The sequence below is a fragment of the Mastigoproctus giganteus genome, chromosome 10 (assembly GCF_048544385.1).
Source record: "Mastigoproctus giganteus isolate SK-2022 chromosome 10, ASM4854438v1, whole genome shotgun sequence".
NCBI classification, from domain to species: Eukaryota; Metazoa; Arthropoda; class Arachnida; order Uropygi; family Thelyphonidae; genus Mastigoproctus; species Mastigoproctus giganteus.
Window position 1 is genome coordinate 108,115,710 of NC_143584.1, and position 26,058 is coordinate 108,141,767.

At 35.5% G+C, this 26,058-nt stretch overlaps 1 protein-coding gene across 4 annotated transcripts in view; it reads right to left on the minus strand.

Moving 5' to 3' along the window:
- Pex5 (peroxisomal biogenesis factor 5) overlaps positions 1 to 26,058 on the minus strand; it is a 321,598-nt gene that overhangs the window by 157,547 nt on the left and 137,993 nt on the right. For all 4 annotated transcript variants that reach the window (XM_090383596.1, XM_090383595.1, XM_090383597.1 and 1 more), the window contains exons 7-8: positions 24,153 to 24,282; positions 12,188 to 12,313 (exon numbers count right to left, since the gene is read on the minus strand). In XM_090383596.1, coding sequence (XP_090239722.1) covers positions 12,188 to 12,313; positions 24,153 to 24,282 — 256 coding nt within the window. The remainder of the gene's footprint in view (positions 1 to 12,187; positions 12,314 to 24,152; positions 24,283 to 26,058) is intronic.

Here is a 26,058-nt window from a genome sequence, read left to right on the forward strand (position 1 = left end):
CCAAATTATTCACTGTATGATTTCTTTCACTTCAAAGGTGGTACTTGTGTATATGTCCACTCTGATATTCCCTATTAGAGACCTAGTAACTTGAATTGTCCTCTTTTAAATCTTCTCTGGCTTAAAATCTCTACCATATTCTATCAAATTCATGTTGCCTCTATCATTCTAATAACAACTACACTAATCACTTGGAACTCTTGACTTCCACTCTTTGCAACTTGACTTTCTCCAGTCCAACTTTGTAACAGTGAAATAATTTTCCTTGATGATTTTAATGTTCACAACTCCAGCTGGCCTCAATTTTCTAGTCACACAGACCCAGCTGGTCGAGATGCTGAGGCTTTTTCAATTACTAATGACCTTACACAGATTGTTCGTTTACCTACCAGAATACCGGACAATCCTAATCATACAGCCAACACACTTGATCGTTTTCTCACAAACAACCCTTCTAACTACACGGTCGATGTGAGTGGTACTTTAGGCACCTCAGATCACAACTTGGTGATGGTCTCTTTTCCAATGGAGCCTTTATCTCATGGCTATTGCCATTCTTGTGTTGTTTGGCATTACAAGAATGCAAAATGGGATGACCTTCAAGATTTCTTTTCTTCTTTTCCTTGGTCGGATTACTGTTTCAAAACATCTCATGTCAACGTTTGCTTGGATAGTGTCAGTTTGGTTTGGTTTGGATTTTATTGGTGCATTAGCAACTAAGGCTATAATGCGCCAAGACCATATGGTGTCAGTGAAATTATTCTTGTAGGAATGGAATCTTTTATTCCACACTCCACTTTAAAATCTCGTCCTTTATCTAAACTTTTGTTTTCCAATAAATGTGCTAAGGCTGTTCAAGAAAAGAATGTTGAATATTGTAATAGGCTTGTTTCCAATTCTTAGGTTTTATTTTCTGCCTACACTAAAGCTCGCAGCAATTGTAAAGCAGTTCAAACTAGATTTTGAACAGGCTAAGAATAGAAAAAACTTTCTTCTTGTCCTAATGGTAGCCGAGCATTCTGGTCTATTGCCAAATCTATTGGCCGCAACTTTTGCCCATCTCTGCTCCCACCTCTGTCAAAACCAGATGGTTCTGTTGTCACTTCAGCCAAGGATAAAGCCGATCTGCTAGCACACCATTTTTCTTCCAATTCATGTATTAATGATCTTGGTAAAACACCTCCCACCATTCCCAACACGCTCCAATCAATGCCTCCTGTGGTCTTCCGTCAAAAAGATGTCAGAAGCATTTTGACGAATCTTTGACGAAGACTTTTTCTAGATTTATTAAGATGACTGTTTCTTACAACCTCTCTAGCATGTTATGTTAGAGAGGCAACAAGAGAAAGCAGTGCACTTGATTGGATTATCAGCAGAGACTCTTCACATATTAGGAATCTGCAGATAAAAGAACCACCAAGTGGCAGTGATCATAGCATACTGATGTGGGTTTAACTTAATGGTTAAAACTATTGTCAAGGGCAAATGGAAAGGCTTTTGTTTTCATAAAGGTGACTAGAGTGGTCTGAGACAATTTTTATAGCACTTTTATATCTACTTGATTATGTATGTATGCAAGGTTTTTATACATTTTATGCATTCTTTGCAACATTTTATGAATGCTGTGTTTGTTCTATTATTATTAATGTAATAAATATATTATTTGTTTTTTTTTGTGTAGAATGATGGAATATAAAAAGTAAAGTATAATATACAAAAAATAGCTAAAAGACAGAGTAAAAATTGCTAAAATATTAAAAAATTAATTTTTCTAAAGAAAAATTTAATAACAAAATGTTATTTTATTAAAAAATATAATAATAAGTTTTATTAATTAAAAAATTAATAAGTTTTATTAATTCTGGGTGCAATTTTTGTATGGCTGTTATGTTATTATTTGGTTTTTAGGAGCATTAGCAACTAAGGCCAATGACCACCGCATATCCAGGGATATGCGGTGGTCATTCCCTGACCTTTCCGCATCTTCCATATTTGGTGGTCACGAGCTCGAACCTCGGTCTAATCAAGAAGCGTGTGCTACGTATTGCTGCTCCTGCCCACCTGGATACAGAGGTGCCTATTGTATGGCAAATAAAAGTAATACTTTTTAGGCACAAAAACTCAAAAATGAGTTTTTGTGCTTAAAAACTTGAAAATGGTTTTTTTTTTTTGTTTGTTTTTTGGGCTTAAAAATATTACAAAAGTATTTTCAGGCACAGAAACTTGTGTCTTGATGCTTATTATCTTGTTTAATTTTAACACTTTTCAACAAATGCTGCCTCATATAAGGTTTTTTTTTTTTTTTTTTTTTAAATTAATAAAAAGCTTAGCTTTCCTTCTGTCACTTTAGGATCTTATTTTTATACCTACCAACTATGTATGCAAACAATGTTTTTATGCAATGTTGTGTTCATTCTATTATATTAACATAATAAATAAATAAATAATCTTTTTTTTGTGTGTAGAAGAATAAATAGTTTTTTTATTTATTTATTTTTTTTGTGTGTGTTTTTTGATGCCTAAAGAAAAAAAAAAAAAAAAAGGTAAAGTGCAGCCATTATCAACCCACTGCAGGATGAAAGCCTCCTCAACAATTCATGCTGAGAGAAATGGACCATAATCTGCCACACTGGTCCAGTGCAGGTTGGCAGATCGACCGTATTCAGCAGTCAGAGGCTTGAACCCTGGTCTACTCAAAGATCATGTGCCACTCCCGGTCCTGACCACTCGGCTATGGAGGCCTAATATCTTGTTAAATTCTATGCAGTGCGACCAATTATGGTGTTACTAACAACAAATTCTAAATGGGAATTTGGCATTTTGTACCAAAAGATACTGTTCAAGGCTTAGACCTAAGTGGTGTCAAAAGAACTGATGAGACTCAAAGTAGAGAAAAAAAAAATGCATAGTTTGCAGAAAAATTATCAGATGATATAGAAGTCTCTACAGTAGATAAAATTAGTCTTTAATAAAGGCAAAAAAAAGTTAGTCAAGCTAAGGCAGATTACAAGACATCTCTGGCAAAGACCTGCTAAGTAAATCTGGAAAGACTACTTATGTAAAACAAGGAAGGGAATGAATCACATTGGTCAACTAGATATGAATGGTCTAACTATTGATGATCCTGCTCAGGATGATGGCAAATTCAATATGTGTTTTACACATAGATTCACACAAGAGGAATTTTTTTAGGAATGGGGAATGTTAACAGGATGGTTAATAATAGTAATCAGGGTAGCTATTGTAACAAGATCTAGAATGATTAAGGCAGATGGGCTGAGAAGTGGCAATCAAAGTTTCACATTGACAAATGGATGGCATTGTATATGAGTTGCAGTAATCTCAGAATAACATACCAAATGTGTAGTACTGCACTCAGGGTAGTGGAGAATGAAAAACATATAAGGTAATTGTGCAGTCATGTATGAAGTTCTCTGATCAGTACACACAAGCTCAGCAAGCTTGGAGTTTTGTCAATGATATAAAGAAATTTTGCCAGCAGTGATAAGGAAGTGATTATCCCATTGTTAAGGCAGCAGGTCTGGAGGACTCATTTTAGGAAGGATGTAGACAGTGGTGTGCTGGAGCTGGCTCACGCGAGTTGGTTGTTAAATTTTCAAGAATTTTGTAAGCAGTTATTAAACCGAAATGGCTAACAACAGCATTTGGGCGATAAGCTTGTATAGGGTGACACAGAAAATCCGGCCAGGGTGCATTTATTTCCGCACCCTTTGTGCTTCCCTTCCCTACATGCCAGCCTCTGTAGGGATTATCTCGGCTAGCAATTTTACAGGAATATTATTTCCAACAAAGTTCCAATATACTAATCAAAATACAGAGAAATATAATTACTTCACAAGCAATAAGAATAATAAGAATATGCAACGATAGTAAAAACATATCTGAAGCACTGGAGACATTGAAAGACAAGCTCACTAAGAAAATTCCGGACAGATTTATCAAAAAATACTTAAGTAATGTAATACATAATAAAACAGCAAAAGAATGGTAACAAAAACTGCAAACATCAACAGGACCCTTATGTATAATTTTGTAAATATATTATTTCAGCCTTCATGGCCTAGTCTAAACACTGTAGCTTGTAAATAGAACACTTCAATCCCATCCAGTTTTCAAGCATTGTTAGACCATTTGGGCAAAAATTACCATAGTGAAATTAACTAATTATTTCTATTCTATATACAAAATCAAAACTCTCAATATACATAAACAGAAGTGTTTTTTTTTTTTTTTTTTTTTATGTCCCAACTGCAAAATTAAGAAAAAAAATCTATTAATTCACATGCAAACAGCAAAAATGTACGTTGAAATACATTTTTGTACTTGGTTATTCCTGAGAAAAACAATCAGGCGTTGACCTTGATTATAGAACACATCACCAAATTTGTTTAAATTTCCTGTGTCTGTGTTCCGCCACTGGCTAAAGCTAAGTTACATGGAGCAGTGAGTGGCAGAAGACCTCATCACTCACGAGCTTGATACAGGGGAAAAAAAAAAAAAAAAAAAAAAAAAAAAACACACACACACAACTGTTTCTCATCATAAGAAACATAACCGAAAGAATTGCAAGGATTTTTTTCTGAAAAACAAAAAGATCGTAGAGTCAGTTCTGCTATAGAGTCTGTTTTGCTCCAACATGACCGATATATTAGGGAACAATGCGAGTATAAGTGCCTGGAGAGTAAGCACCTGAGAGGTGATCTGATTGAGGTGTATAAGGCCTTGAATGGGTTAAGCAAGCTGAATGCTGATGGGATTCTTCGTCTTGCTCAGACTAAGAACTTGAGGGGGCACAGTTTCAAATTGAGGAAAGATAGCTGTAGAATATATGTGCGGAAATTTGCCTTTAGCCAGCGGGTAGTTGATTGGTGAATCAGGCTTCCATCTTTTGTTGTGGAAGTTAATAGCCAAATAAATTTAAGGCTGAGCTGGACAGGCATTTGGAACGAATGGAGGGATGAAATGGGAGGGCTTTTTTTTAGCTGATGCTCTTGCATCGTATGCCTCTACTAATGCTAATGCAATTTTCGTGTTGTGCTCATGCACGATTCCATCTGTGAATAACACGAGGTGAATGCAAAGCCAGACACCAAGCTGAACATTGCGACCTGTGCAGCAATACATACAAGTTTACAAAGCTTGAAAAATATCAAATGTTTAAGAGCTATATTTCCCATTTACTGTAGGTGTGTTGGTCGGAGGTGCACTGTTGTCATTTGCTGTATTCACAATATTACAGGTGATATTGTAGGCTGACTCATGTTTTCAGGAGCTCACATTTTTCTCTTCGAACAGAAATTTCGTGAGGCGTGATAGCACGAGCAGAGGAGCACATTTCTGGAGGTCACTACCATAAAATAATAAAAATAACTTGCAGCTCCTGGTTTATTGGGCTTTTCTGTTAGTGCAATAAATTATAAGCAGTAGTAAACTCTATCTTATTGCATTTGCAATAATACCAATAGCTGGAATTCTGTGGGTTTTTATGTTATGATGGTGAAATGTGTTTCCCCTTCAATGAAATCTTCAATCATACAAAAAACTTCAATAAATTTTCAGAATTTTCTCTTTGTTCATATTTTTTAAGCTTCATAAACTTGTTACTCTATCTCACTGGTGCAAATTGTGCGTGCCGTGTTCGTCATTATTCACTGCTTAACTTTTTTACTGTTTTAAATTTTACCATAAAAAAAAAAAGAGAAAAAGTCAGTGAATAGAAATATCAATTAGTATGCATATATATTACAGTGTTATACTTACTTTAATATTTATTTATTTATTAGAAATTTAAGATGTTTAAACCTGTGTTAGCAATTTTATTGGGTTATTAACTTTTTTTAGTGTTTTACTTACCACACTGAACATTTTTTTTTTTTTTTGAGTGCTCTACCCCATCCCCATTTTTCCCATAGCCCTGTTGTTTTTAATGCACGAAACACCATAACATGGAGATTTTTTGGAACACATGTACCGCGTTATAGCAGAACTGACTGTACTTCTTTTCTTCCATGTGTATTGCATCTACTTAACACAAAATCAAGGTAATTCATCTATTGGAAGACATACTGGAAAGGGAAAAAACTGGTGTAAAACTGATAACACTATAACAATGCACATTTAATAAGAGAAAAGCTTGCTTTATTGTAATTGTTTTTAGGGAACAATATCGGTACAGCACATTTTCTGGATGTATATTTTTTCTTATAACAAAATTTCCAAAAAATATTTCTATTGATAGCTGCGTTATAAACTTCAAAAACTGGTGTCAAAGGAACTTCACATGAACATTCGTAAAATCAAGCGGTAACAGTGGTGTAACCTAAATAAGATTCTATATTCATTTTATTCCTTTACCTCTGGCATATATTTACTCTATGCTGCTGAATGGAGGCAGGAACAATGGCATCTGTGGTCAAATGAGCAGAGGAGATGTACAATATGTTGCAGGCTGTACATTGCAATATGTTGCAAGTGAAGAATGCAGTTCATTTTCAGTAGGAAGCAGGAGTATGTTACAAGCAAAATAAGGTATTGAATTGCATGCAAAAGAACGCTAGGAGTCTCAATAAATCTAGCTTTAAGATGACAGTAAAAATCACTTGATTATAATTGCACTGGCACTTGGCTTACAGAACATAAGGATAGAAAGAAAGGGCAAAAATAACAATCAGTAGCTGAATTAATAGAGGGAAAATTGAAATATCATTATCTAACATATGGGAAGGTTATGACATACATTGCATAAAATTCAAAAAACATTTTTGTAGTCAAGAACAGACTTCTGCCCAAGAAAAATATGAATAGAGAGAAATTAAGAAAATGACAGCAGAAACCAAAAATAAGAGAGCAGAATAAGAGTCAAAGAATATGCAAGGTACTAAATTGGCAACTTATGATGAAACATAAGTAGTTAAAATAGAGTATTATTTCACTATTAAGGGGGGGATATATACAAGAGTCACTCTTACAGATAATTAAATAAGTCATTTTTCTAGAGATGAAAGCAGAAGTGGAGTTTATCTGGAGTTTATTTTTAGACAAAATCTAAACTATTCAGGGATACCACAACACAGTTGCAGAATGCAATTAAACTTGAAAATATTATGGTGTATTACAAAAATTGCCTATAAAAAGTAACAAAAGAATAACATTGCCAAAATTCTTTGACCCACCTCACATAGTTAAATTTGTAGAAGAAAATTAATTATAAGGTAGTTATATATAAGATTTTACAGTGGAATCAGTTAATATTAGGAAGGCCTATTCATTAAAATAGAATGGGAAACATCATTACGAAGATAAAGCAGCAGCTTTTATACTGAATATCTGCAGCAGAGCCACAGTCACCATCACGCAACATTGAGAAGTTGGGAAATCCTAAGGAGAGGATGGAACGTAAAAGAAGAAATCAAAGTAAGTCCTTTCTATATTTTTGTACACTTCTTCACTAACAATGAATCACAGCAAATAAAGTCAGAATTGATTTATTAAAGGAGCGTAATATCAGTTAAAAAAGACAGGCAGTTTTTTTTTTTTTTTTTTTAATTGTGAAAATGTAAAAGAATGTAGTCACACTGGGGTTGAGTGCTAGAAAGATCACTATGGTAGGGCAAAATAATCAAACTTTATACCAGCTGGGATATTGGCCCTATCAATGCCATGCTTGCAGAGAAACAAGACACACACAGTGCTAAAACACTACTGGGAATATTCAGAACTAGGATAATATGATATCGTTATAGAAGGTATCATAGAAATCAAGTAGATGAATGCTATGGGGAGCTTCAACAAAACAATAAATTTAGTTTTTTTAGAGCAAGTTCAGAGGAAAATTTATTTGGATGAAAACTGGATAGAGAGGGAAGGAATAGAAGGGTTATTTAACATTTTATAAGCAGTTGCAAATCATGCAAGAAGGCAAGCTTATAAATCATCAAACAAACAAAAAAAAAAAAAAAAAAAACACTTCCCACATTACTTGCCCATCCCCTCCAATAATTTGAATAGTTATTTGTTGAATTTATTCAAATTACCTAATTCCATAACAACAGATGGAAGTCTGTGTCAACGATCTAACACCCACTGGTTGAAGCAAACTTCATATATTTTGTGACCATCCTTCCACAATTTGAATTCATACCCTCCTCATATGTATAGTCTGAGCAAGAGGAAGAATACCATCAGTACTCAATCCATTCAGTCTTAACGACTCAATCAGATCACCTTGTAGTCCTAGTCTCCAGATGCTATAATTTGCAGAACTCGGGCCTTTCTTAGTAAGACCATCCTTTTGTTCCCTTCACTAATCTTGTTGCCCTTCTATGAACCCATTCCAGCTGATCTACAACCTTCCTAAAATGAGGCCTCTAAACTAGCATGAAGTACTCAAGATGCAGCCTAACCATTGCCTTGTAGAATGGGATAATCACCTCCTTATCTGTGCTAACGAAGTTCCTATATAGCATTGACAAAACTCCATGAGCTGTCCTTACATTCTGTCTACACTGCTCAGAGAACTTCACATCTGACTGCACAATTACCCCAGGTCATTTTCATTTTCCATTACCACAGTTGGTCCAATTAATGTGGTCCAAATTAATGTACCACAGTTGGGTACATTAATTTGGAGTACCATAAGCAGTACCTTGCATTTATCAATGTTGAACTCCAACTGGAATTTCTTGGCCCATCTGCCTAATTTTTCTAGATACTGTTGCAGTAGCATACCTTGATTATTGTCAAAAACCAACCTGCCAACCCAGACATTAAGACTGATATACCTTCATCAATATCATTAATAAATATAGAAAACAGCAATGGTCCCAACACTGAACTGTGGAAAACTCTACTAATAACTTTAGTCCACGAAGAGCAGTGTCCATTAATAACCACTCTGTCTTCTCCCACTCAATCATCCCTCTATCCATAGCAGTGTCAAGTCATTTTGCCCTTAATGCCAAAATATATACTTGACACTGTTGCACATAAAACTTTGATACTTTTGCACATAAAAAGCTGCTCCAATTTATGCAGCAGTCTTATGTGCAACAGTATCAAATAAATCTGAGAAATTATCTTAGAAAGTATGATAAAGGATAAGTGGTAGTGGTTGGAGATTAAATATCAAGCTAAGAAATGACAATTACATCTACAAAGATATTTTAGGAAAATTTCAAGAGAAGGAAAAATCTAACAATAATGAGAAAAGTTACTAGAATTTTGTGCAAACCATATACACAAGTTAGCTTGCTGCTCATCGATTAGCCTCCACAGAGTTTTTGATAGTGCAGCTTGTGAACTGAGTTTTTTTCATGGCATTCATATTTTTTAAAATTGAAAACTTGGCACATAAATGCCTTAAAATATTAATTAACTTTATTGCCCAATATTAAGGAAATTTGTCAAAAATTAAACCAGAATTTAAAAAAAATTGTAAATACAGTCGGCTGTTGAAATAACAGCACCCCAAATAACGGACCATTCGAGCTAATGGCACATTGAGATCAGATGTTTGCATACAGCGATGTCTTGCAGTGCCGAAAAAAGTGAGTGAGGAACATATGGAGTAAGGACCATGGAACTATAGTGTTAAGTGTTCAGTGTTATTACTTATTACTATTGAGTACTGTGACATAGTGTGCGTTGGAACTTACCCTCTCCTCCACCCCGAGCCAGGGACAGCATTGGCCCTGCAAGGCTGGTATGAGGGAACTGAAATACTCACAAACAATCAGAACACTAATAATATGCAGATGGGTCCCCACTCTGGCCAGGTTGAGCCCTGCGGGAGTTGGGAGCATGAGACCTAAAATAATAGATAAACCACAAATGATAAATGAATAATCATGTAAAAATAACTGAAAATTCTGTCCCCCTTTGCGAGGAGCTTCCTCACTGGTCAGGATTGGGCCCTGCGAGTGTTGGAAGCACAAGCAAAGGACAAATGTAAGTGACTCTTAGAATTATGGAATTAATTAATAGATACTAATTACACTTCCTTTCCAGCTCCAGTTGGCCCGAAGGGCACATAACGAATAGTAGAATCTGGCTGCCTCCACGTGGCTAGGGACGGGAGCGGGGGGTTGGGGCACATCCCGCCCTCGACCCTCTGCTGCTAAATGCCAGAAGCCAGCCACATACAACACAAAACAACACACAACTCACACTAAATTACCCAACTGAGAATACGCTAAATAAAAATAAAACACGGGAATCTCCATCTTAAACTCAAGCTCAATTCAAAAGTGCCCTAACTGGTTTAACTCAAATTAACTATGTCCATAACTTACAACTAACTTAACTATAACTTCACCAACTTGACTTAACTTAAACTTACTCACTTCACCATATAATAACCTAAAATCAACTTAACTCAACTTAACAAAATTAACTCAACACAAATTAAACCTAACATAAACTAATACACTTAACAAACTTAACACATTTAACAACTTAACCTCAAACTACCGAACTTACTCACCTTAACTTAACTTAAATTAACTAAACTCAACTCAAACTTAACTTAACCAAAACTTAAACTTCAATGAACTAAACTTAAATTAAACCAACCGTAAACTTAAACTTCAATTTGGACTTAACAACAACTCAAACCTAATCAACTTAAACTTAAACTCGACTAACCTTAAAATAGACTAAAATTAGAGGAATTTCGCAATGCTGCTGGCATCGTAAAAATTAAGAAAACGGCGGATATAAGGGGAACCTTGGAAACCGCCAGTAACCTACATAATTACTTTGCAGACTTTGCTTTGCAGTGCCGAAAAAAGAAAATGGCAAGTCACATGAATACTGCATTTGTTTAAGTTTGCCTCTTGAAAGTGAATTCAGTACTGATATCACAAATTATACTGCTGTTTTACATTTATTTTAAATTAAAAACCCCTCACTATGGCTCCTTAAGTTAATAAACCTCATACAGAGAAGAAAAGAACAACGTTAAAGCTTAGTGACAAATACAATATAATCCAAACTATTACATTAGGGTCACCTGGAAAGTTAATTCATATACCCATGTGTATTATGTCTGTAAATTGCATGTGTTCTCTGGTCGATGAAAAACCCCAGTTTCTGGGGGGAAAACCCTGCATCTACACCTGAGACTGGCTAACTCAGCCATGGAGTGAAAAAAGTTCATAAAAGTACGTTGTGTCATCAACGGGATTTGAACCCGGGCCTTTTCCACCCAGTGTGGGGAGGATGGTGACGATGCCATTGCTACCCATGTAGACTAAACTTGATACAATAATGAAAATAGAACAGGGAGTAGTAGGAATGTATTAATGGAAGAATATATAACATTGGATCGTCAACATGTTTATGTGTTTTATGGCAGTTAATAAAATTGCATTCTTAATCTCTCTATTTCTTATTTAGCCTTATTATTTCTGCATTAAATATATTAAAAATAAAACTTTCTAGATAATGGAAAAATCGAAATAAAAGCATCTTGAATCCCCAAAGGTGCTGTTATTCTGAAAGTCTACTGTAAAACCTGTGCTACTTTTTTTATGATGCAATAATGTGCTCAACATCTGTTTACATATCACTCGATCTGGTTTTATCAAACTTCTGGATCCAAATTCCATAGAAAGTCTTCAATTTTGACTTTTCTAAGCCCAAATCAGACAACTAAGGCCAAAAGGTACAAAACCTTATTTACTCTATGTGCAAACTTCTTCAATTTTCAAAACTATTTTCATGCTGCTATCTACTAAACTATGTCTACAATTAACCAGAAATATAAATGAGAGATGGCAGCATGTACTGGAAAAATTATTTTTTGCACTTCATTCATTATTATAACATGACCAAAAACCGAAAAATTGCAATTTTTATGTCTCCAATATCCTTGCTGGATATTGGAGACAAAAATTGATATCTGGCTGTAAAAGCTCCTTTGAACTATGACCAAATGAAATGCATGCACATTAACTATCATGATGTAATTAAAGACGTTTTTATATTACGAAATGATAAATATCTAGAAAAGTTTATTATTATTATTATTATTTTAATTTATGATCATTCTTTTTGGATAGCTCTTATGCTTTGGCAAATAATTATAACAATTCAAAGTCTCACACCTGTAAATAAAGCATTTACCAAATTCTTAACTGCAATTTATAAACCTATAAAAGTTACTTACAACTGGGGAATGTTGCAAAAAATCTTCAGACCATAAATGAGCTTGTTCTGAAGCAATGCTTTGCACTACTTTGTTTCCCTGCACATCTACTTCTCTGTCTCCAATTCTTTTCACAAACTTAATGAACTACACCAGAAAGAAATATTTTAGTTACTTTTTTTTGCCCTTTCTACTTATATTTCTGTGTAAGTAATATTAATAACTTAATGTTATGGCATAAGGCTTCTTATCATTAAAAACAATTTTATTTTCAAGATGCCTTATAGGCAAAAAAAAAAAAAAAAACCTAAGCTTCATTTACTCACATTACTATAAATCAAAAAAGTAGGTAAATAAATAAATACAGCTAATCCTCCCATAACATATTCTTTTGAAAAATTTCCTAGAACATGGCTTACTTTTTCTAATTTAAATATTCGGATAACTTGGAATCAAAATATTCAAAAACAATGGCGAATCAATGACGTACATGACATAAGGGATCAGCACAGCAAAATATACCACAAGGGCACTCATAAATACTTTATATTATAAAAAAGTATTTATTATTTAAGACAGATTTGTTTTACGATTTCTTGACCATATCTAGCAGTGAAAACTAAATGTAGTTGTGCGCAAAATAATATCGCAACAAAGGTCTCATTGGGAAGTTGCAAATAATATTATCATTTCATAAAAGTAATAAAACGTTCTTTTTTTTATGAAACTCCAAACATAAAAGATATTAGAACCTATAGTACATAGTATCATGCATGGGTTGAAGGCTAAAAAGACTGAAGGTACCTGTTGACATTAGACTTGGATTTCTGTATATTGTAATTTTTCGGAAATACATGTGAAAGAAGGTTGTTCCAGAAAGCAGAAGTGCAAGGGATAAATTAGAAAGAAGTTGGTTCTGTGAGTTTGAAGTTGGACAGTATATGGATACTGACTGGTTGCGGCATGTGTTAAGACTGGTTTGGAGAGCGTGTGGGAATTATAGATGACAATTCAGAAGAATTGTACCCATGGAAGTATACCTATATATAATAAGCATTTGAGCAGAAAATAGGTCACAGAAAGTAGAAAGAATATAAGAGATGGGTGAGCAATTAAACTGACTGCCCTTAAATGGAGCCTAAAAGCCTGAAAGAAGTTTTGGGAGAACAACCGCAGATATGTGGCAGATTTAAGATTTGTACAGAGTGAGTAGCTGTTTAGAAGAAGGAAACTCTGAGAGAGAATAAAAAAACCCAGTTTGTTAAATGCAGAGAAAGCAATATTTGTAATGTGCTTATGCAACAAGAGAGAGAGAGATTAGAAGTTAGGGTAATCTAACAGAGATGTATGATCATGTCTAGAAATCTAAGTCTCATTGAAGATAAGCATCAGAGCAATAGACTCCTTTTTGCAAAATATAAGAGAACTGAGTTTTAAAAGATTAAAATTCACTAAGTTATCTTGGTCCAATTGGAAAATTACTTGAAGATCAGTATTTATGGAATTGGCAGTGGATATTCAAGAAGCTGAAGCTATTTGTGCAGGGCAAGGTTTCTCAAACTGGAAGGTTAAATGCAATGTATTATCATCAGCAAATTTATGGATAGGATTTAATGTTAGTAAAAGAATGTCATTAATATACAAGAGAAAAAGAGTGGGAGAAAGAACTGAACCTTGAGGAACACCAGCATTGGTGGGAAGTTAAAAGACAGAGAGCCATTTACCATCACCTGCAGAGAATGGCCAGAGAAAACTGTATACCCAATTAAAAAAAAAAAACAGTCAGCAATCCATCAGGTGGGAGCCTGTTTAGAAGAACTTTATGCCAAACACAATAAAAAGCCTTAGAAATGTAAAGAGCAACTGCTCGAGTTTCACAAATTTCAAAATTTAGTCAGATATATATATACTGTATATATATATATATATATATTTTTTTTTTTTTTAAATGGCACATGAAAATTGTTTATATTTTAATTTCAGCTTATCACTGGCAGGCAGGTCAGTAAAGGTTCAATATTGTCAGGCTCTAATTTGCACTGATGCAATCTGGACGAATTTGTGACTGAACACTGTAAACCAGTGTCCAAGCGGATGTGTTGATTGAACTGAATACTTTGCTCATAAGCTCACTAACAACATACTGTTCACAGAGGAAAAAATGCCAAAGAACTATCAATAACCATATAGAATTTAAAGGCCTGACAGAAACTGATGTTTCTGGAATTACAAGGAAAAAAATCCCTTTGGATCATTCTCTTCTAATGAAATGAGTTGGGATATGAGTCACCTGTTTATGTTGGAACCGAAGAGTGGGATTAATCATGTGTTTAGATTACTTTCTGAACACATGAACCTGCAAATATTTAATCAGAGCATACTTCCTCATAACAATGAAAATACTCAAAATCTCTTCACATGTAATACTGGGAAATAAGTTGGGATATGACAAGATTAATTTTTGATACTTCATCATTATCTTAACCCGGTTTCAGTTAAAGCCCATTTCCATAGTTTAATACCAAGGATCTTTTTGCTGACTGATGCCAAATTAATATTTTTTATTATATAATAATAATTCATCAGTGCAAAGTAATAACAACCAGTGGCAGGAAGTTGGGGGGAGGACACATAAAAACAAGTTTATTATAATAGTATATGAACAACATATTTGCTGCTGTACATTAGCAGAGGCATACGATGCAAGAAAGCAAGCTTATGCAGCATCAGCCAAAAAAAAAAAAAAAAAAAAAAAACTCCCATTTCATCTCTCCATTCGTTCCAAATGCCAGTCCAGCTCAGCCTTAAATTTATTTAGGCTATCAACTTCCACAACAAAAGATGGAAGTCTGTTCCACCAATCAACCACCCGCTGGCTAAAGGCAAATTTCCGCACATATATTCTAAAACTCTTTCCTCAATTTGAATCTATGTCCCCTCAGGTTCTTAATCTGAGCAAGAGGAAGAATCCCATTCAGCTTGCTCAACCCATTCAAGGCCTTATACAACTAAATCAGATCACCTCACAGGTGCCTACTCTCCAGGTGCTACAATTTGCAGAACTTAACAGAATTTACAGCCCTTTGTGCCCCTCACCAATCTTGTTGCTCTTCTTTATACTGATTCTAGCAACTCTACATTCTTCCTAAAATTAGGCCTCCAGACCTATAAACAGTACTCTAGGTGTGACCTGACCATTGCCTTGTACAATGGGATAATCACATCCTGTCCCTGCTAGCAAAATTCCTATATATCACTGACAAGACTCCATGACCTGCCCTGGCAGCCTGTCTGCACTACTCAGCAAACTTCATATTTGACTGCACGATTACCCCCCCCCAGGTCTTTTTCACTTTCCACTTCCTTGAGTGTAGTACACACAGTTGGTATGTTTCTCTTGGGTTATTGCTACCCATATGCAGTATACTTTGCATTTGTCAATGTTAAACTTTAGTTGCCACTTCTCAGCCCATTTGCCCAACTTGTCTAGATCCAGTTGGAGTAGCATACTGTCTTTACTGTCATTAACAACCCTGCCAACTTTGTATCATCTGCAAACTTGGACGTTAATCCTGATATACCTTCATCAATATCACTGATGAATACACAAAACAACAATGAGCCCAGCACAAACCATGGAGAACTCCACTAATAACATTTGTCCATGAAGAGCAGTGTCCATTGATTACCACTCTCTGTCATCTCCCACTCAACCATCCTTTTATTCAATATAGCAACTTACCCTTAATGACATACCTCTCCAATTTGTACAGCAGTCTTCCATGTGCAAAAGTATCAAAAGCTTTCCTGAAATCCAAGTATATGATAATATCAAAATTATTTTTGACATTCAGTTCCTTTGTGACCACATCATAGTATCCAATAAAATTGGTCAGACAACACCTCCCTTTAACAAACCCATACTGTGTCTAAACTATTACTGCAGTCTTGTCTAGATGATCCTGCAATGCTTCTTTAACCAGTGAGTCCATTATTTAACCCAGAACACAAGTTAAACTAACAGGTCCATAGTTACTTGTGTCACCTTCTGAATTTCCTTTGTGAATTGTTGATACATTTTGCACACCTCCAGTCCATGGGGACCTCCCCTAATTATGGCTAAGGGTTTGCTTACTTCCTTTGCTGCCTCCTTTAATATAACTGGATAGATTATATCCACCCCAGGTGCCTTCATTACGTTTAACTTCAACCACTTTGCTCTCAGTTATTACAAAATCACTTAGCTCCCTGTTAGAATTTGATGGATTTCTGGCATTCCTCTCCTTGAATAACTCCTCATGTGTGAATGCAGATGCAAAATACTCATTCAGTTTATCAACTACTTGAGAAGGATCATTAATAGTCGAACCATATGTTAAGTGGACCAATCTGATTCATCCCCTTCCTTCTAGAGTTAACATAAATACTCTTTGCTGTTTTTCTTTGCGTCCTTAGCCAAATATTTCTCATAATCTGCCTTTGCCTGCCTAACCTCCTTTGTGACTTAATTACAGACTAGCTGATATCTGTCGTAAGCTTCTGTGTCACCTGATAATTTATATGCATCCAATGCATTTTTATTCTCTGCCACGAGCCTCATTAATTCATCTGACCTGCAGTTAGGCCTGAACCTTGAACAGTATTTCTTAGTTGGTATGAAAAGCCTAGTAGCCTCCAAGATTAAGTCCCTGAAGGCTTCCCATTTAGAATTCGCCGTTGGTAACATCATCAGTTGATCTCACTCTAAAGAATTTAAAAACTGGCTGAGACCTCTGTAGTCACCTTTACATAAGCAAAAGTCCTTCCCTTTAGTCTTGAAGGTTTAAGTAATTCCCATATCAGTACATTGTGATCACTGTCACCCAGTGGTTCCTTTATCTGCAAATTCTTAATGCATGAATAATCACTGCTGATAATCAGATCAAGTGTATTACTCCCTCTGGTTGCCTCTCAAACATGCTGACATAGAAAACAGTCACCCAATAAATCCAAAAGTCTTGCTAGTGTGCGAGTGACCAACCCACAAGTTCCAGTCAATATCTGGAAGTGAAAAATCTCCCATTATAAGACATTCTGATTTACTGGCCCACTCTATTTTTCTGCACAATTGCTCATTATACTCATCAGATTTATTAGGCCTATAACACATACCTATTCTCATTTTTCTTTCCCAGTGCTTATGTCACAACAAACAGACTCAACATTGCATTGTCCACCAACATCAGTTGGATGCACTTCCTTAGATTGTGTTTCTTAACTAACGGCATAAACCCTCCTCCCTTCCTGTCCTGTCTATCCTTTCTGTATACATTGTACTCCCCAAATTCCAATTCTGCACTGCTTATATCTGTGTGACACCACATCTCTGATATCCCAACAATATCTGCCTTTGATGTCTTCACTAGCACTTCAAGCTCATCAAATTTATTAACTATACTCCTAGCATTGGTGTACATGCAAGTATACAAGAACCTGTTTCTACTCTTAGTTACCCTAACACAAGATGTATTTATTTGTTCCACTATGACTCCCAACAGTCCTGGAAATCCCCATTGCCTTGCTTTCCATGCTGCTGCTCATTCCAATAGAAGTAGTGCAAGAATCACTTTTGCCTCTCCCTGCGGCAACTGTTCGGAATTGCTTTAATTTCTTTATATTGAAAGGGCTGTTTTAAACTGACTATTGGTTTTCTTGAATTCTTCAATACATTTTACTATAGCATTTGATACATTTCAATACAATAGAGCAACTGCAATGAACAAAGTACTTGACAGTCTCATACTACTGAATAATGGCATATTTACATTCACCTACCTACAGGGTCCAAAGCTGTAGAGCAATTCTCTCTCTCTCTCACCCCTCATAGTATAGCCTCTCTCTCTCTCTGGACAGTGCACAATAACCTGCTAAATGGTGACCATTCCCTTGTAATCAATCTTTCAACATCTATTCGTGCAGTCAGAATGAATCACAGATTTAGTTTGATGCTGCCAATTACAAGAAGTATAAACAACTTACCAAATATGACAAGCAGATAATCATGCTTGCCCCTCAAAATTTAGCCATCTTTCATGAAATGAGGCAATTAATCCAAGATGATTATACCCAAAGTGTGTAAAATCCCTGCTGTCTTGCAAACCTATGATTTCAACCTTTGAACTGAGGAAAGCTTCCAAATTGAGATCAGTGACATGCATAATTGAAAAAAATTCTAATAATAAGGTAAAACATGAAATCAGTTTAAAACAAGAAACATATTAGAAAATAAATTTATAAAAAAATCAGTCCATTACTTCAATCAATATCAAACCCAAATGAAATAAAATTAATGAAGCAAGTCCAATTAAAGAAACTTGATATTATATAAAAATGACATCCCTCTCAATAATAAAGTTTGACCCTTAAAACTTTCCCATTATATGGATTAAAATTAGATGAATAAAGTCAATGAAACATTAAAAAAACAACTTAAACATTTGGCACTGAAGAAGAATGCAAATGGATTGGAAGCCAAAGTGAAACTAGATGACTGCTCTTCAATAACCTTTATAGGAATAAAGGAAATTTTTCCATGGGTATTTACATATACTCATTTGCAATAATTTGCATTATTGGGCATTGTAAGGATAGCAGAAACATTGTATCACTAAGACATAAGTGATACTGATTTTAAATATGGAGAGTACAATGTACACAGGAAGGACAGACAGAACAGGAGGAGTGGAGGGATTATGCTCTTAGTTAAGAGGCATATTAAATCTAAGGTAGTACATCCAATTGACATGGGTGACCAGCGCAATGTTGAGTAAGTTTGGTGTGATATAAGCACTTAGAAAACAAAATTGGGAGTAGGAGTGTGTTATACTGAAGAAGACTACTTTTGAGTCTATCAAGACTTTTGTAGATTTCTTGGATGACTGTTTTCTACAGCAGCATGTCAAGACAACAAGAGGAAGTAAGCAATACTCTTGATCTGGTTACAAGAAGTAATTCTACATGCATTAAGAATCTGCGGGTGAAAGACCCACTGGGTGGCAGCAATCACAGTGTATTAATGTGGAATTTAATAAATGACATAACTACTATCAAGGGTAAAGGGAAAGGCTTTTGCTTTCGTAAGATAACTACAGTGATTTCACAGAGTTTTTAAATTCTATGCAGTGGGACCAACTGATGATATTACCAACAACAAATTCTAAATGGGAAGCATTCAGGGAAGTAACCATAGAAGCTATCAAGCTTTTCATAACAGTGAAGAAACACTGCTCAAGACTTAGACTTTAATGGATGTCAGACGAACTAATGAGACAAGTGAAAGAGAAGAAAAGTGCACAGGATGCATATAAATTATCAAGTGGTTCAGAAAACCATGGTAGATATAAATTGGTCTGTAATCAAGTCACAAAGGAGGTTAGGCAAACTAAGACAGATTATGAGAAGTCACTGAAAAAGAATACAAAGAAAAGCAATAAAGACTCCTATGCTTATATTAACAGTAGAAGGAAGGGATTGAAGCCACTTCATGTCAATGGGTTAACTGTTGATGACAATGCTCAGGTTGCTGATAAATTAGTATTTTATATTTACTAATACCTATATGAATATAAAATAATATAGATATAAAATACCTATATGAATAGGTATTTTATATCTACATTCACACATGAGGAACTTTAGGGGAGGCGATGCCAGAAGTTTATTGAACTCCAATGGAGAGTTAAATGCTTTTGTGATAAATGAAAGGAAAATGGAAAAGGAATTGACGCTGAACATAAAAAAAAGCACCTGGAGTGAATGGGATCTATCCATTCATATTAAGAAAGGCAGCAAAGGAGGTAAGCAAGCTTTTAGCCATAATTATGAGCATTGTTGGATTCAGGGGAGGTCCCTATGGACTGGAGATATGCAATGCAAATGTATTCCCAATTCATAAAGGAGGGGGGAAATCAAAAGTTGACATGAGTAATTACAGACTTGTTAGCGTAAGATCTATTCCAAGGAAAGAAGTAATGCAGGAACAACTGGACAAGAACAAAATTATACAGAAATCACAGCATGGATTTGTTAAAGAGCAGTCTTGTCTAACCAATCTGATATAATGCAGCGACCAAGGAACTGGATGCTAAAAATAATTTTGATATCATATACTTGGATTTCAGGAAGGATTTCGATACTGCACATAAAAAAACTGCTGTACAAACTGGAGAAATGTAGCATTAAGGAAAAGTTACTGTTATGGATAAAGAGATGGTTGGAAGAAGAAACAGTGGTTATCAGCAGGCACCGATTTGTGGACTAATGTTATCAGTGGAGTACCCGGGGTTCAGTGCTGGGCCCATTGTTGTTTTCAATATTCATTAATGATACCGATGAAGTATATCAGGCTTAATATCAAATGTGTGCAGATGATAGAAAGGTTGGCAGGATGGTTAACAACAGTAATCAGGGTGAGCTATTGCAACAAGATCTAGGGAAATTGGGTCAATGGGCTGAGAAATGGCAGTTGAAGTTTAACATTGACAAATTCAGGGTAGTGTATATGGGTAGCAGTAATCCCAGAGTAACTTATCAACTGTGTGATACTACACTAGTGGAAAACGAAAAAGAACCTAGGGTAACTGTGCAGTCAGATATGAAATTCTCTGAGCAGTGTAGACATGCTACCAGAACAGCTCAGTTAATGATATATAGAATCTTTGCTAGTAGAGATAAGGAAGCGATTATCCCTTGGTACAAGGCCATGGTTAGGCCACACCTTGAGTACTGCATACAGGTCTGGAGGCTTCACTTTAGGAAGGGTATAGAAAGGTATAGATCTGCTGGAGTGGGTGCAAAGAAGGGCAACCAGATTAGTGAAGGAAACAAAGGGTACTTTTACCAAGAAAGACTTCAGTTCTGCAAATTGCAGTTTCTGAAGACTAGGCACCTGTGGATGATCTGATTAATATGTTTAAGGACTTGAATGGATTGAGTAAGCTGAAAGTGAATGGCATTCTTTTTCTTGCTGAGACTACACACATAAGATGGCATAAATTTAAGTTATGATAGCTGTAGGATAGATGTACGGAAGTTTGCCTTCAGCCAGTGGGTCATTGATTGCTGGAAAAGGCTTCCATCTGCTGTTGTGTGGAAGTGGGTGGCTTGAAAAGTAGACAAATTCTTGGATGGTATGGATATAAGTGTGTAGTTTGTTTTTTTTTCTTGATGACTGATGCTCTATAAGCTCACTTTCTTGCATTATTTGCCACTACTACTGCTACTTCAGGTGTGATGGCAGAAGAATCATCTCTCAACTGAAATGAAGATTCCATTCTTTTGATGAAATTATTGTCTTGCATATGTTTAATGATCTTTTGGTTGATCTCACCTGCCATTGTTTCATGTTTAATCACATTTGTTGCTTATCAAGCATTACTGATTGACTGAGTTCTGGAATATGTGCTGTTTCCAAAAAATGCGAAGCTAATTTCCTACCTTTGGATTTTATATTTTCTTTTTTGGTGATTACATTTACGGAAATTTATGTTTTTCTAATGTAGTATAGAGAGATGTTCTGGTACTATAAATGTATATATGGTTATGTGAAATAAGACAGAGAGTGGTTACCAATGGGCACTGCTTTTCATGGACTACTGTTATTAGTGGGGTTCAGTGCTGGGTCCATTGTAGTTTTCAATATTTATCAATGATACTGATGAAGGTATATCAGGCTTAATGTCTAAGTTTGCAGATGATAAAAAGGTTGGTAGGGTGGTTAACGATTGTCATCAGGGTGAGCTACTATAACAAGATTGGGGAAAATTGCATCGATGGGCTGAGAAATGGCAGTTGAAGTTTGACATTGACAAATGAAAAGTACTGCATATGGGTAGCACTAATTCCAGACTAACTTATCAATTGTGTGGTACTATACTCAGATAGTGGAGAACAAAAAAGACCTGGGGGGCAATTGCACAGTCACACATGAAATTCTCTGAGCAGCGTAGACATGCTGCCAGGACAGCGCATGCATGGAGTCTGTCAATTATATACTGAAACTTTGCTAGCATGGAAAAGGAGGTGATTATCCCTCTATATAAGGCCATGGTTAGGCTGCATCTTGAGTACTATATACAGGTCTGTAAGCTTCACTTTAGGAAGGATGAAGATCAGTTAGAATGGGTGCAGGGAAGGGCAACCAGATTGGTGAAAAGAACAAAAGAGTGCTGTTATCTAGAAAGGCTTCAGTTCTGCAAATTGCAGCATCTTGAGACCAGGCACCTGCGGGAAGATCTGATTGAAGTGTTTCAAGCCTTGACTGGACTGAGTAAGCTGAATGTCAATGGTATTCTTCCACTTGCTGAGACACATGAGGGGGCAGAAATTCAAGTCGAGGAAGGATGGTTGCAGGATAGATGTGTGGAAGTTTCCTTTCAGCCAGCCAGCAGGTGGTTGATTCTTGGAAGAGGCTTCATCTGTTGTTGTGGAAGTGGATAAGTTGAATAAATTCAAGACAAACAAATTCTTGGAAGGTACAGATGGGTGAAGTATGTGCATTTTTTTTTTTTTTTTGGCTGATGCTATATAAGCTTGCTTGCTTGCATCATTTGCCATTACTGCTGCTATTATGCTGGTCAACCCTAATTATCTTTATAGCTGTTCATTATACTCATCACATTCATTTGGCCCATAACAGATTCCAACTCCATGTTTATGTTACACAAGACTGAATATGCATGAATGTCTGAAAAACATCCACGGAGATGGAAGTTTTGTTCTGCACTTTTGTCATCATCGGTGATGCAGCAAACTCTTATGTAGCCCAAGTTTATAACATTCTGTTAGGCAAACAAAGAAAAGTGTTGCACACCTATGTTCTAACCATGGAAAAAAGAAATCTTTTAAATCTTGGTCCAGGAAAATGTGATAATTAATTTCCCAGAATGTGAATATAGGAAACACAGATGGCAACATCACAACAAGAACTTTGTAGTCCAGGAAAAGAACACAATGAATTTCCCAGAATGTGATTACAGGGAATACAACTAGCAATATAATGTCAAGAAAACCACAATTAATAAATGTCATTTTAGTTTATCATTTTAAACAGAGAAGCTGCTTTGAAACAGCAAAAAATAACATTTTCCTCACTTCCATCTGTACTTTTTTTCATTAGGTAGATACAAGAACATTTCAGGGTCCCCCTTTGGGTAGGAGTACCAGTGCATTACACTGGTTTACTGAATGTATGACATTCCTCTGGATATGGTGTTATTAATAGAAGCACAGTTGGACAATGTGTTTATCACATGCTTAACCCATTATGCATCAGGGTGCTGCTGAAGCGAGAAAGTGGCTCTGAGATACTAAAGAGCACTTCTACTAACAAGGAATACTGGCCCTTGGGTCTAAGTGGCAAAACATTAGTAAAAGGTGGAGATAATGTAGAAAAATACAATTCTTTGGATAAGACAATAGAAACACTGACACCAGCTTTCAACATTAAGTAAAATTTTGCAGAGGGGAGAAAAATTGCTGGGCAAAACACTAAGTACCTCTCATTTTAATACACCACTTCTAATCATCTGGTACCATTTCTTCTTCTTGCATGTGTACTTATCTCAATGACCTTCCTAGTGAACCACCAGTTCTCCCAATTTTCATCCTTTCTTAGTCTCACTTCTATTTCCTCTTTACTAGCATTTCATCTCTGAATCCAACTATGAATAATACAAAATTCACCTTGTTTGTTTTAAAAGTTCAATGGTTCTTCAAAGTATATTTTCAATCCTCATTTTTTATTATTCATTATGTTTCCATTTTCATTACTACTATCACTAGTCTCACTGCACTATCTATTTTAAGAATGTATAATTCCAAGTCACCTAATTCAACAAGCAGTTCTTTCCAGCAAAGCTTCTTTCTTTCCCAACACTAATTATTTTCTTTCTTTGCATCCTGTAATCAAATTATTCAATATTAATCAGTTTTTGAAAGCTGGACTTACCTCAGAATCAGAAAACTTTGGATCATCTACAGTACCAAGTAATTCAGTTGCAACTTTTGCTAGTTCATTGTTATCATGGAAATTTACTTCATGCCAGTGATTACTGAGATCAGAGTCTTGATCCTTATAACTAGAGGGAGAAAACTGAAATTAAAGCTCAATCTTTTTCATTAAATGCATTCAATTCACACACAAAGTGTGTGAATTGAATGCACACTGATGTTCAGAATAGCAACCATATAAACAGGTACACTGCACAGACTATCAAGTGCATAACATAAAACTATATTATAATACACTTTGATTTCATTCTCATATTTATAAATGTATAATGTATTAAAATTAGTAATGACAAATGATGAAAGAAAGCAAGCTTATACATCAGTCAAAAAAAAAAAAAAAAAAAATTCCCATATAACTTTTTCCTCTCTAACAATGTCTTGTTCTTCCTTGAATTTGTTAAAAACACTCACTTCTCTAAAAAAGACCAAAAAGTTTGTTCAAACAGTCAATTACCCTAACTGAAGACAAATCTCTGCACATCTATCCTGCATCTATCCACCCTTCCTCAATTTGAATTTATGATCCCTACATGTGCATAGTCTGAGCAAGAGGAAGGATTCCACAGGCATTGAGCTTAATCAACCAATTCAGAGCCTTAAAAACCTCAATCAGATCTCCTTGCAGTCTTAGTTTCCAGATGCTGCAAATTGCAGAATTGAAGCCTTTCCTGGTAAGAGCATCCCTTTTTTTTTTTCCTTACTAATCTTGTTGCTATTCTGTGCACCAGCTCAAACAGATTGACATCCTTCCACAAATGAGACTTCCAGATCTGTATGTAGTAGTTCAGATGAAACCTAAACATTGCCTTACACAATGGGATAATCATCTTATCCCTACTGGCAAAATTCTTGTATGCCGCTGACAAAACCCCATGGGCTGTCCTGGTAGCCTCGCTGCACTACTCAGAGAACTTCATATACGACTGCACAATTACCACTAGGTCTTTTTCATTCTCACTACCTTAGTGTGGTAGTAGCCCATGCTGTGACTGCGGTATAAATGCATTCCTGTCTAGATGGTCCTACGTTACTTCCATAACGAGTGATGCTATTACTTTCCCTGAAACAGATGTCAAGCCAACTTGTCTGTAATTAATAATGTTACCCTTTACGAATTGGGGTTACATTTGCACATCTCCAGTCCACAGGGGGCTCCCCTGAATCCAAGGATGCTCTTATAACTATGGCTAAAGGTTTGCTGACCTCTTTTACTGGATAAATCCCATCCACCCCAGGTGCCTTTTTTTACATTTACCTTCAAAGATTTTTCTTCTGTTTTTCTCTCAATTATGACAAAATCATTCAGTTTCCTGTTACAATTTGATAAACTTCTGGCATACACACTCCTAAATAATTTCCCATTTGTGAATGTAGATGCAAAATACATATCCAGTTTGTCAACAATCTGAGCAGGTACACGAACATTCATATCTAGTGGACCAAAATTATTCATCCCTTCCTTTTAGTGTTTACATAAGTAAAGAGGTATATACATACACTAAACAAAACATGCACAGAATTAATTAAACAAACAAAGAATACTAGACAGAAGAACAGAGATTATGGCAATGAAAGAGGTAAATTACTATACAGATTTGTAAGCATTAACACAAGAAAATTTATAGACAAGCTGTGATAGAACTCTTCCTACTTTTAAAAGCTGCTTTGCTATTGAACCATCTTAAAAATAAATCACACTTCTATACTATATAGAATCAGGAAGATGCTGTTTATTTAAAGTAATGAAATATGGATGGGGACAACTCATTGTGAAACAGAGAGCATTACATGATCTACATCATTAAAAAAAAAAAAAAAAAATTACTTTCTGATCTAATACAAAC